This window comes from Rattus norvegicus, chromosome 2 (genome assembly GCF_021556685.1).
Source record: "Rattus norvegicus strain SHRSP/BbbUtx chromosome 2, alternate assembly SHRSP_T2T, whole genome shotgun sequence".
Classification (NCBI taxonomy): Eukaryota; Metazoa; Chordata; class Mammalia; order Rodentia; family Muridae; genus Rattus; species Rattus norvegicus.
In genome coordinates this window covers 173,547,869-173,562,025 of record NC_141535.1, presented here as the reverse complement: position 1 = coordinate 173,562,025, position 14,157 = coordinate 173,547,869, and the positions used below count along the sequence as shown (strand labels likewise).

The window sequence follows — 14,157 nt, the reverse complement described above, 5'->3', positions numbered from 1 at the left end:
GATAGTGACAGGCCCTTTCTCCTCTATTACTTTCCTCTCCTATCTAGTGATAGGGGGTGAAAGGGTAAAAGAAGAGGGGTGAAGGATAGAAGAGAAAGAATTCACGAAATTGCCAAAATCCACTTAGGTTACACTTTGGGATCATTATTACTGGTGTATAGAGAGTGTGAGGATGGGTTAAGGTTAGAAACAGGAAGCTCCTGACCACAAATAAAAGGCAGTAATAGAAACTGATATGAGAAGAATGAGACAAGTGCATAATTTTAAGGAAAATAACAGAGGCTGAACTTTTACGAATGCTTGAATATATGACTAAGAGTAAAGAGTACTTCAAGTATCAGTGTTCCAAATGTTTCTATGTCCTGTTAAGTATTTTATTTTCCTTTTAATGACTGCCGTTCTATTATATATGAAGTATTACCTGATTATACTTTGATTTGCATTTGCTAATTTTAATGACAAAGCATTGTTGATGTTTCAGTCATTAATACATACATCTTTTGAAAAGTTCTATTAAAGTCACTTTTAACTTTTTGTTATGAGTTCATGTTTTCTTAATATAATCTGGATCCAAGACCCTTATATAACAAAAGAATTAGAAATATTCTTCCCCATTCTATATGTTTCTATTTTCTTGCCAAAAGTAAAAATGTCCTGAGTTACTTGAAAAATTTTAAACTTGATAACGTGTAGCCATTTTTGTCTAGACTTAACTTTTGGTATTATATCCAATATATTTCCAAATAAATATTATGAAGGTACACTATCATTTTTTTCTGATTAGAGTTGTACATTTCTGATTTTCACTGAGAAAGGTATACTATAAATTAATTAATATTCTATGTTCTTTATTGAGATTCTGATCTGACCAATGGATTTGAGTTGTGTCACATACTCTGAGCAATACGGTGTATGTGTTATGAAAGGTTCAACTCCCTACTTCAAATGAGGATATCCAGGTGGGTCAGCATCACTGGCTAAAGTATTTGTCAGAGCCTAGACCCTGAAGTTGTAAGTAACTTTTCCCATATATTATTGCTCTGTTGCAAGAGCTAACTCCTAATAACAACATGCACCCACATGCTAACTAAGCTAGCAAAACCACAATCTGAAGGAGCACTCCAAACCAGCTAAACCTGCCAGATGCCATGCGGACACTCCACAAGGCTTACGTCAATAGTAAAAGGCATGCCCATTACTGTCACAATATAAATAACAAGCTGAAATTAGGAAAAGAGAGGAGCACCGTGACGATGGAAATCTGGTTGTTTGACATCATGTAGACCTCATCGAACCAAAATCCTCTCGTGGTGAAAATCCAAGACCTGATTGGCAAACAGATACATTAGAGTAGAAGCTCCCTTTCTACATTCTTTGAATAAACTTTATGTCTAATTCTAGAATTTTGATTATTTGTGAAGAGTACTGAGTAGGATAAATTCAGTAACAAGGACTATACCAGTCAGTGATTTGGGCACTGCTGTCAAGAATCAATAAGCTTTAGACATCCGTACTTATTTCACCTTTATTCCTTTGACCTGTGTCTATAGTTATGTCTTGCCTCAGAGTTAGTCACTTGGTCGTAAGCAAGGCTGAAATGAGAAAGTGAGCATCTTTCTCCTGACTATCTTTTCAAAGCTGTTTTGGCTAATCAGGATAACTGTGATTCTTCAGATTTGAGGACTGGCAACGGCATTTCATGAATTTTTCTAAATCTCTCTTTTGAAGTACATTTTATTCCCATTAAAGTTTTTAATCAACTGAATTACTTTGCATGGACTACTACACTGATCAAAACAACAGGCAATGAAAGATTAGAAGCTGAATGAAAAGCATATTCCAATGAAGATGCTATCATCCCATCTTCTGCTACAATGTCAGTAAATTATAAGGACTACATGCATATACACACTGTACCGTACTGTAGTGTATCTGAAAACCAACACTGTAACACAATACAAAGACTGAACTGGCAAATCACATTTGGAGTTTTCAATTAAATTGCTTAAAGGTCCCAGTCAGCAACAAAACACAAATCCATTGGTCAGATCAGAGTCTCAATAAAGAAAATAGAATATTAATTAGCTTACAGGATCCAAAAAATCCCGTAAGATTACTTGTTGGCTTTTGTGGGTTGTTTTATAAAAAATGGTGACTCAAAACATCTAAAGACATACATAGCTAGAAGATCATGGTTTGCTTCAAAGAACTACAGTACCTAGGAAAGTATCATCTGCAGTAATGAGGAAGGGAACATTGAGGTACAGACATGATCTCCTTTGAAAACAAGTATAAGGTCTGGGTTGTCAACAAACACTTTCTAAATCAGCTGCAATAAAAAGTAGTTCTCATTTAAAAATATAACTCAGTTAAGCTTTCCAAATAAAGTAAAATAGAAAAATAGCTTTATTCATTCTATTCCATGTTGTTAAAATCTATTGCAATAAAATTCATTAATATACTGACAATTATCACAAATTACAAGGCTTCAAAATCTTATAGTTTTATAATTCTTACACATACCAAGTGACAACCCAGGAGTTTGAAATCTCCTATCTTTAGTAACCTAGTCAGACTTTCTAAGAGGAAAAATAATCTTCAACCCCTTATAAATTACTATAACGTGCCTATTTTGGATATGCACTTATCTGACATAATATCCATACTTAAATTGACACATAAGATTAATATTTTATATTAATATTTAAGATTAAATAGGGAAATAAACCATTCTCACTACATAGCTGACAAACCCAGCCTATAAAATGGTACTCTGAAAGAATTAAAAATGTGGGTGTCTCACATTTTACGCATGAGGAAGCACAATGAACGGAAAAGGCCAACAAGTTTTCAGCAGCTAGAAATGCTAATTTAATTACTGAAAAGAAATCATGCGGAGAAGCTCGCTGCAGAACATAAATTACAAAGCATATCAGAAGTTATATGAAAGTATCAAGAAAATTTTAGTACCTAGTGTAGTTATAAATTCAGACTTACTAGAATGGGTGGATAATATTTGATCAGAAAAGGCCTACATAAAAATAATGTCAGTCCAATAACATCAAAATATTAAAAGAATACTTAAACATACAAAATTTTTGAATATTCTAATAATGCTGAATGTGTACATGCTATGTTGAAACATAAAAACAGTATTATTCATCTTTGTCATTAAAGATAAATAGAATGTACGTAGTATGTTTGTTAAATAAATAAGCTATAGGTTCTGTTAAAAATGTAGCTGGAGTTGAAGATAGGGCTCACTAGGCAAAGATCTGAGATTGGACTTAAAGGAGTGCAGCAATATAGCTCTGTAACACCAACACTTCCAGAAGGAGGGGAAAGAGGCAGCCCATCCCTAGAACTCACTAGGTAAGCAACTTGGTTGAATTGAGGAGCTCCAGGAGTCAATGAGAAACTCTTGCTTCAAAACTAAGATAGAATGCAATCAAGGAAGACACAACAACCTCTGAACTTTATAAATATGGGCACACAAGGGCAGGTATACTCACAATACATACACACAAGTAAGTATGTATGCCACACATAGTTAATGAAGTATTTTCAAAATAAGTATTTCACTTAAAAGGGATTATGTTTTATTCATTAATTCAAACAACTAAATTGGCCACATAATATGTACTTCTGCTCAAGTTAATAAGAAGTGAGTTCTATAGCATAATAAATGAAACTCAAAGCAGTATTGTCTAAAAGAACATCATGAAACTCTTACCGAAATGAATTTTAACTTAAATTGGCTCTGAAAAATAAAATCATTAAGGGAATAATTTTATTACATCTGGAGTACAGATGTGTATAATTTATGCAAACTGAAACTCAAGAAAAACAAATTTTGTAAAACTTAGACTTGAATTGTATACATTCATACATATATCCTATTTATGAGATAATGTCCAATGCCGAACCTGACATAACTTTTAATACACTTCCTATCTACAGCTACAAAAACTCTTTAAAATGAAGTTGAAATGTACACCTAATGATGATTGTATGACTTTAATGGAATGTAAATACAAAACAAGAGGAAAAGATTTCACGGATATCATAAAAAGGAGAGAAGTGAAGGGATGCATTCCTCAGAGCCATTCCTCATTATTTTGAAAATACTTCATTAACTTTGTATGTATGGCATACATACTTATTTGTGCTTAATTCATCAGCAATTACTGTGATTAAGTAAAACATATCAGCTCTTTACTATTGAGGTTTGTCCAAATACACAACAGAATCTCTGTAAGAAAAAAGTGACTAGTAGTGCAGAGAGTTCAGAAAGTTGCTAAAAGCCAAACTATGGATAACTTTAAACTATACCCACTACTCAGTGCTGCGGTGGTTTTCATCTTTTATAAAGTACAAAAAACATTTGAGCTTATCTATCTTTACATAATAGAAAGTAGCTGTTTAATGCCTTTTAAATATCTTCAATTTCTATCAAATGTTCCTGTCGAATTTTCTATTTAACCCCTGTTTTCGTCATTTATATAGCTATGAAACCAGTCTTTTCCTTTCTGAAGTCACGTTTGCTGCACATGTCCTGGAGGAACTGTAAAATTAAGCACTGGTCGCAGGATGAGTTATACAAAGCACAGTCCCTCATGGGCCACTAGAATAAAAGAAGAAGGTGTAGCAGAAAGACTCAACGAGCAAAGGCCCAGGCTGCTAAGCCTGATCACATGGTGCAAGCCGAAAACTGAAGCCTCTCAAAACCATCAAACACACACAACTGCAACAGGAGACTTTCCAAAGAGGACTGAGTCCTTTACTGATTTTCTTCATTTGGAACCACCAGATCACAGTCCCATTCCCATTATCAAAAGCAGATCATCTGGTAACATGTTAGCTTGAACCATTCTAAGCCAGACGAGTAAGTTTTTGTTTTCTTAGGGTTCCTCTGACAAGTGGACAGTGCAGTGGGTGCACCTTTTCCAGAGGTGCCTGGATAGATGCTTGAATAGAAGATTTGCCAAATAGACATTGTGCTGTCAGGAATTTTACCATTAAAAGTGCATTATTGTAGCAAAAAAAAAAAAAAAAAAAAAAAAAGCAGATCATCAAAATACCAAAGGTGCTGTGATCAAATGACAAGTTGAACTGGTGCTGAACCAAGAGAGCTTTCCCAGAATCCTCCATGATTTTCATAAACTAAATTTTGAAGACAAACAGCATGCTTCTTTAGATACTACTAACATTCTGCTTAAGCAAATAATTACCATCTAAACACAGTAGCATCCTTAAAACAAGCACATAGCAGTATCTCTTACCTCAAATTCTGCATGTCTGTGAATATCCTCTGCTCTCTGCCTGCTCAGGATAAATTCGGCCTCATTTGCTACTCTTACTAAATGATCCTTCATTGTTTGGCTAAGTAACCTGTAAGAAATAAATATTGTCAAATAAATATATGTATACATCTAATAACATAGGGATAGTCGGGGTTCAATGACAGTTTATTTTGTTCTTTTGAAGAGAAAGGAATATTTAATCCAGTGTTCTCACTTCATACACAGGTATCAATATTATTTCACTTTAACAAGTGAAAGAAAGCAGCAGCAAAAGTTTATACTCTGGTAACAGTAGATTCATTGGCCAACCAACTAAAGCAATTAATAATTTCACATTAAAGCTGAAGTGCTAAGTTGTTACCTGTAAAGGCAACGGAAGAGTACCATTGTTTGGCTAAATATCCCCAAAGGAGCATGTGCTGATGACTTTTGTCTTAGTCCATGACAATACTAGGAGGTATGAACTTGGACACATGCTCCACCATGCTCATATCAGGCTGATTTATAATAGCCAGAAGCTGGAAAGAACCCAGATGTCCCTCAACAGAGGAATGGATACAGAAAATATGGTACATTTACACAATGGAATACAACTCAATTATTAAAAACAATGAGTTCATGAAATTCATAGGCAAATGGATGGAACTATGAAATATCATCCTGAGTGAAGTAACCCAATTACCAAAAAAACACACGTGGTATGTACTCACTGATAAGTGGATATTAGTCCAAAAGCTCAAATTACCCAAGATACAATCCAGAGACCACATGAAGCTCAAGAAAAAGGACAATCAAAGTGCAGATGCTTCAGTCCTTCTTAGAAGGGGGAACAAAAATATCAATAGGAGGAAATATAGAGACAAAGGTTGGAGCAGAGACTGAAGGAAAGGCCATCCAGAGATTGTCCCTCCTGGGGATCTAGCCCATACATATACGGCCACCAAACCCAGACAATATTGCTGATGCCAAGAAGTGCATGCTGACAGGAGCCTGATATATAGCTGTCTCCTGAGAGGCTGTGCCAGAGCCTGACAAATACAGAGGTGAATGCTCACAGCCAACCATTGTACTGAGAATGGGGTCCCCATTGGAGGAGTTAGAGAAAGGATTGAAGGAGCTGAAAGAGTTTGCAACCCCGTAAGAACAACAACAATACCAACCAACCAGAGCTCCCAGGGACTAAACCACTATCCAAAGAGTACACATGGACAGACCCATGGCTCCAGCTGCATATATGTAGCAGAGGATGGCCTTGATGGGCACCAATGGGAGGAGAAGCCCTTGGTCCTGCCACGGCTCGACCCCCCAGTGTAAGGGAATATCAGGGTGGGGAGGCAGGAAGGGGTGGGTGGATGAGTGGGGGAATACCCTCATAGAAAGGGGAAGAGGGGGATGAGATAGAGGGTTTATGGATGGGAAACCAGGAAAGGGGATAGCATTTGAAATATAAATAAAAGATATCCAGTTTAAAAAAAAAAAGTATGGACCTAGTAGCATTAGGTCACCAGGAGTGTGTCTTTAATTGGATACTGAGTTTTTAGACTTTATTCCCTCATACTGCCCACAGCACCCAGCACCCTGATATTAACAGTTTCTTCTCCATACACTCCCACCATGATAAACTGTCTAGTAAAAATAAAAACAAACAAAACAAACAAAAACAAAAAAACCCAGGCCAGGTGGTCAGGACTGAAACAAAGGGATGAGCTGAGCTGTGTGAACTGATCAAACGGGGTATTTTGTCACATCATGGCACACTAACATATCAAGGCAGCCAAGGCTTAAGACGGCAAGGACCCTCAAGGAGGAAAAAGCACACAGACATTCAGCATGACTCTTCTCACTGAGGGACTTACACAAAAGTGAGACTACAGAAGCTAAACAAAGTGGTCAGCAACCTCAGAGAACTGAGAACAAGACAAACAATCTGACAAGAGAGAGGCATGCAGACTCCGGGTTTCTAAGCTTAAATTCAAAAACTAGAGCCTGGAGTCAAAACCCTGAAAAGTATCTCAAGAAAATATGACAAACAGCACTGTCAGACTCTTGGTTTGGTTCCAAAATGAAAATACAATTTTCTATGTTACTTTTTTGTGGTATCTCAAAGATGAATACTTTATATAAGTTATACAAATGAAAATCCCAATTATAAATTAAGGTCATTATAGAGAATAAAGTAAGCAAAACATTCAGCTTGGACAGAATAATGTCAATTATGAAAAGCCTCCAGAGAATATCTGCGAAGAAGGGCAAAGTCCACTGAGACTCGATAGGGTCTGCAGCAAGTTCAGACACGTTAACACCATCAGCCTCCGCGTCACTGATCACCAGGGAAACAAATATAAAACTGCAGTCTTGTATAAAAACAACCTGCGACAGTTAGTATTGTCGATTTGACAAGATCCAGAACCACAGAAGAGACAAAGGGCTAGGCGAGTCTGAGGTATTGTTTAGATAAGGTTCACTGATGTGGGAGATCCACTCTCAGTGTGAGTGGTGCTACTGCATGTGCACTGGAGTTCTAGGCAGAATAAAAAGAAAAAGCAAGCTGACAGCAGCATTCACAGCACTCGGCTTTCTGAATGCAAATACACCATGACCAAATCCTCCTGCTCCAGCCTCCATGCCTTCCCAGCCATGACTGGCTGACTCTCAGTCTATAAATCAAACCCTTCCTTTAATTGCTTTGATGAGGTGTTTCATCACAGTAGTCAAAAGGGTAACTACATAAAAAATATCATATAACAACTTGCCAAGTTTTACTAAAGATATAAAGAACCACAGACTCATAATCACAAATGTATAACAATAAAAATAAAATGTCTAATAGCAATTTTTTATTACAGCAAAACATTAACAACTACCCAAATCTCCATAACTATTATTCTTTAAATGGCTGAATATCTGTATGATGAAACACAAGTAGTAACAAAAAAATCTAATTATATGCATAACAAAATAATATCACAATATTGTGTAAAATTTCATAAATATAATTCAAACAAATAATCTAGTATAAGTCTTTAAAACTATGATATTAAAGTCAAGAGGTCAACTTTACTTAACACCCAGATTAACAAGTCAAATCGTCCACACAGAATTAAACCTACTTTTTATAGTATACTAGTTGTTGACAAGACATTTGACAAGTGCTTTAAAAGGCAAGTGGACAAAATAGATGATTTGGTTATAATGTGAGTGAATCCTTGATTTTAGAACATTGTGAAGTAGAATAAATTAAATCTAGACATGACAAGAGAAAATATTGATAAACTGTTGATTGTAGGCTGGAGGAAGGTGGAAGAGAAAAGGGAGGAGGCTTGAATAACTTTGAGGTTAGTTGATGGAGAATGGGACAATGGTGTGCCATTGACTAATCAATTCAATTACTGTTTGAGTGCTGCAATGCAATATATTGACAACAGATTCATGATGTGGTGGAAGATCTCCAGAGGAAACTAAGAAGCACAAAATAGTACTTTATCTCTGCACCCTTGAAAGCCCCTTTCTCAGTCTTACACTTCTTAGAGGAAGTTATTCATTAGCAGGTTCAAAAATTACACGGTGGATTGTTTTAATATCTAAATGTATGCTATTTAAAAGTATTTAAAAATACCCTGATTATATCACTTCAAAATTGGAGAGACCTTCTTTATGATAAAAGTAGCCAGAGATAGTTTAAGGCTATGGAGTAGAATCTTCCACATTTGCAGTCACATTATACAAAGTACAAATAAAATTCATTTAAAAATGAGTATAATGTTATATAAAAGTGGAAAGCACTTATTTTTAAAGCTTCTATTTTTGTTTCTTTTCATTACTGCTTTACAACCTCAGTGAATATCTACCTATGGGCACAGCCTGCCTCTAGCCTAGGCGTGTGCAGGTGTTCTGTAGGGATTGTAGAACACACAGCTTCTGCTACAGCTGGTCAACGCGATATAACCCTATAAACTGGAAACAACTAAAGGCGGTACTTAAACAATGCTCCTAATAAACTTTTTACAAAATAATCAGTAGGCCAGCATTGGCCACAGGCTGTAATTTGCTGACCTCTATGTTAGATAACAAGCAATTTGATATCTTTTCTTTCATATTTTTCTCAAACTAATATTGTACATTTTATCATGGACTCTTTTGTTATATAAAATCAGAGGCACCTATGCTACTACAATGCATATTTAGCTCATTAGTTTTTAAATTTTTTAAAAAAGACTTTAATAGTGAACTTATATCTGTTTTCTTGATTCTAGGATCATGTTCATCTGATATGTTATTAGAAATGTAGCAACCCCTTTAGATCTAGTCTGTATATAATTCATTTCTTTTGCCACAAACATTGCTAAAAAGCATATTCCATTTGGAATCTGAACTGAAAGTTACATTGTGCATCGTTATTGGACCTTACTTTTGCAGATGGGAACTTTGAGCTTCTCCACTATCCTAGTCCTGTCCCTTTGTAGACAAGAGTTCAGAAGATCACCATGTAACAGTCAGATTCTAGGAACCTACAATTTATTAACACTTACTCACTACATTTCTGTTCTCATTGAGGTATTGATCTTTCTGCTTCTACACTTTAAAATCAAATGTTGAGAGCCTGGGGAAATGGCTCAATGGTTACAAAGCACTTGTTATTCCAGAGGACCTGGGTTCAATTCCTAGCAAACACATAGAGGCTCACAATCTACTGTAACTTCAGTCCCAGAAGACCTAACACTTTCTTCTGGGCTTGAGAGCATGCCATTCACACAGAAAACACCAAAATAAACAAACACACACACACGCACACACGCACGCACACACACACACACACACACACACACACACACACACACACACCACATTCAGGCGAACAGTCATATACATTTAAACAAATCAAATGTTTAATCCACACTACCATATCACACATATAATCTCAGTACTTGCAAGGTAAAAACATGAGGATCAAGGATGCAAGACCAGCCTTGGCTATAGATTGAGGTCAAGACTAGACTCAGGTACACAAGATCTTTTTTTTTAAAAAAGAAAAATGTGGAATCGGTTACTTCACAACTCTGTCCATCGCATTCCATATCACAACCCGACCAGTCTTCCTCTATTTATTCTTGTAACTTTACCCTGTCTTGCTTACTACAGTGATCTGACTTCTCTTACTTATATACTGTTTGTCCATATGCCTCTGGCAATACAGATTTCCACATAGCTACATCCTTGGTATCAGGCACAGGGAAAACAACCTGCAAACAGCTACCCAGGTGGACTGGCTGGGTTTGGGTGTCAACGTGACACAAGCTGGAGTTATCACAGAGAAAGGAGCCTCCCTTGAGGAAATGCCTCCATGAGATTCAGCAGTAACATATTTTCTCAAGTAGTGATCAAGGTTAGGGAGGGGAAGGCTTGTGGGTGGTGCCATCCCAGGGCTGGTGGTCTTGTGTTCTATAAGAGAGCAAGCTGAGCAAGCCAGTAAGTAGCATCCCTCCATGGCCTTGCATCAGCTCCTGCTTCCTGACCTGCTTGAGTTCCAGTCCTGACTTCCTTTGGTGATGAACAGCAATGTAGAGGTGTTAAGCTGAATAAACCCTTCCTCCCCAACTCCTTCTTGGTCATGAGGTTCGTGCAGGAATAGAAGCCCTGACTGAGACCCCAGGGATGACAGAAACACATACAACAGACTACTTGTCTATCTCTCTCCTTTTGCTCCAATACTTTACATCTAAAACCTTAAACCACTAGAAAAAAAACTGACTCCAAGCCTCTTTATCTCTATGAAATATTTTGTAATTTCATCTAAAAGACCTTTATGTCAATTATGTCTAATATTATATATATTACATATATTACCCTTTTATATAATACCTTATTAAACTGCTTCCAGTATGTTATGTACTGCAATCTATTTTCCAACCAACAAAGAATGCACTTTTCAATTTATCTTTTTAAATCAACCATACCACCAAAAAGTACAATTCAGGAGAGCTGTGCCAAATCACTACTGGAATACTTCTAAAGCACTTAATGCTCTTACACATACAGGAACCAATGCATTCTACTTGTCAACTTATAAGCTATATTTAAGTCAGAACCTTGCAAGGTTCTAGACAGAAATGTGGTTTGTCCTTTCCTTAGAACAAATATTAAAATGGCTTTACAAACTGGATTAAAACACTTTTTTTTCCTAAAAGGCCATTTCCTCCCATGTAAAGGCTTATCTTTATAAATATGCCAATTATGCAATTTTAGCAAGCATAATTTATATAATAATTGTGTAACTCTTCTTGCAAATGAAGAATTAAAGGCAAATGAAGCCAAAGCCTTATTTAATAAGCAGTTTCAAAATGTTGGGTTTACTATAAAGTAGATTAATCTCTGAATGCACAGCACAAAACGACTCACATATTTTAATATTAAGAAGAAACTATGTATAATTTATAACCTACAGTGCAAGGAGGAAGGGGAAAAAACACTTCTTGTGTCAACCTTAGGAAACATACAGCCCCATCAAGTGACCAACTACAGAAGATTCACACTGGAGGCTCAATAAATAACAGTAATGATGACAGCTATCTCCCTTAACTACATTACGAGCCATTGTCCACATCTGATTATTCTAGTCTAGACCTTGGGTAAGCACATACACACCAAGTTTTCCAATATTACTGCTCTGTTTCTTTGGCTTTCTATAACCTCTACTGGCAGCTACTCTCAGATTTCACTCCTACACAGAACCATTTACAGAAAAAGTCAATACTTCCATAAACCTGAACAACTAAGGAAGAAAAGTAAATCCCTTAATTTAATAATGATTCCAACATTGTAATATCTTTATAATTGATTATAGAGAAATATCACAAACCAGTAAGGAGCACTGATTCCAAATGGCAATACTATATAAAGCTAAGCCTAAAGATTTCGAAAACCATGGTCACGATGAATTAATGCAGTATTTGTTCTCAGGGTGAAAAATAATTCCCTGATTATCCATGCACAAGTCTTCCTTACATCTCTTTCCTGCACCCTCCTGTCTCTACTCTTTCTTCCTATCACTCCCTCCTATACTCCCTTCCTCCCTCCCTCTCTCTTTCACAGAATCTTTAATTTGATATGACAGCATCCTTACGTGAGTACCTTCTACTCGCGAGTTAAAGAACAGCTTGTGAGTATGATATACAGTAGCTCCAACATCGCAGAATATGTAAATCTGGAGCCTGAGAAAGATGCTGACAAGATGTTTGCTTTTGTTTTACTTAACGTATTTCGCATACATTAAGAACAATTTTGCTCTTTCTTGAGATCTAGTCCAAGCAACAGCTACTTTCTGGAAAGCAACAACTTCAAATGGAGAGACTATGGCTGTGGATGTTCCTCCTGACAATCGGAATGTTCACAGCAATGCTTCATTTACAAAGCTGATTTTTCTCGACAATTGAAGAGCTCAGTGATTTCATGTCAGCTTTTTTTATAAATGCCACGTAGTACTTAACTCCACTTGCTTTTTTCAACCTTATATTGTAAAATAACTCCCCATTGAGAATTTTTAAAAAGAACATGGTATTACAAGAGAAACAAAAGCACCAGACATTTTCTAGGCCAAAGAAATTCACCATGAAAGAAGGAATTCTTGAGAACGAGTGAATAAAAAGAGAAAAATATGATTGTGCACAGAAAACATTTCTGGAAGAATGAACTGTTACAGAATGTTTATACTTTGTTTTCCAATAGTTGCTTTAGATACTGAAGCATACTGAATACTTCCCAGGAGCTTGTCCACCAAGATATCCTCTTTAAGACTGGAATGTCCTCCTTCTCAAATTGTACCTGCTTCCCACACATCCTATTCTGACTTTTACAATAATACCTTCACTATAATGTCATTTCTTAAAATTTTACTGTTTACCAATTAAATGGAATCATGGGAGGATGGCCTATCTCTTCTGCCCAAATCTAAGTCCCTTGCACTTAGACTGCTACATAGCCGGTATGTACAACCACTGGCTAAATTAACTGGAAATTGTTTACTTTTATTTGATTTTCACTTATCTATTCTAAATGTTTTAAGTTGACTTCGATTTTCTTTCCTAATTATCATCCTTTTTTGTAGTATCCACTAAGATTTTATATGGCAATTTATTTTCCTTAGCTATATAGTTTCTATATGACTTTAAGTAAATTCTTAGAAGCTTCACAAATTCAAATCATTTTGGACACACATATCCACAGAGAGAGGTGTGTGTGTGTGTGTGTGTGTGTGTGTGTGTGTGTGTGTGTGTGTGTGTGTGTAATTCCTGGTATGTCTAAAATAAAACAAACAAAAGACAACTAATTTAAACTACACATGTTGATGTTTATACTGTAAAGTCTGAACTCACAAGGTATAGGCAGGAAGTTGCATCAACTTGGCAGCAACCTCCATAGAGAGTCCCAGGTTAACCAGGACTATATAGTAAAACTGTCTTTTCTTTTTTTTTAAGCTTTGAAACTCAGTGGAATCTTGCACATTCTCAATCATTACAGTGCATTTATTCAGAACTATTACTTTAAATAAATACGAATAAGACAACTTTTTAAAAAAACAGGAAAAATTTTTTTAATTTAGTGATTTTTTTTATTTATTTATTTTGTATATGAATACACTGTAGCTGTCTTCTGACACACCAGAAGAGGGCATCGGATTCCATTACAGATGGTTGTGAGCCACCATATGGTTGCTGGGATTTGAACTCAGGACCTCTGGAAGAGCAGTCAGTGCTCTTAACCACTGAGCCATCTCTCCAACCCCCGTGATTTTTTTTTTCTTTAAGATTTATTTAGGGGCTGGGGATTTAGCTCAGTGGTAGAGCGCTTACCTAGGAAG

At 36.2% G+C, this 14,157-nt stretch overlaps 1 protein-coding gene across 8 annotated transcripts in view; it reads right to left on the bottom strand.

Annotated features, from left to right (window-relative positions):
• Lrba (LPS responsive beige-like anchor protein) overlaps window positions 1-14,157 on the bottom strand; it is a 580,781-nt gene that overhangs the window by 378,453 nt on the left and 188,171 nt on the right. For all 8 annotated transcript variants that reach the window (NM_001439655.1, XM_087627154.1, XM_087627167.1 and 5 more), the window contains 1 exon segment: window positions 5,283-5,391. In NM_001439655.1, the coding sequence (NP_001426584.1) occupies window positions 5,283-5,391 (109 nt within the window).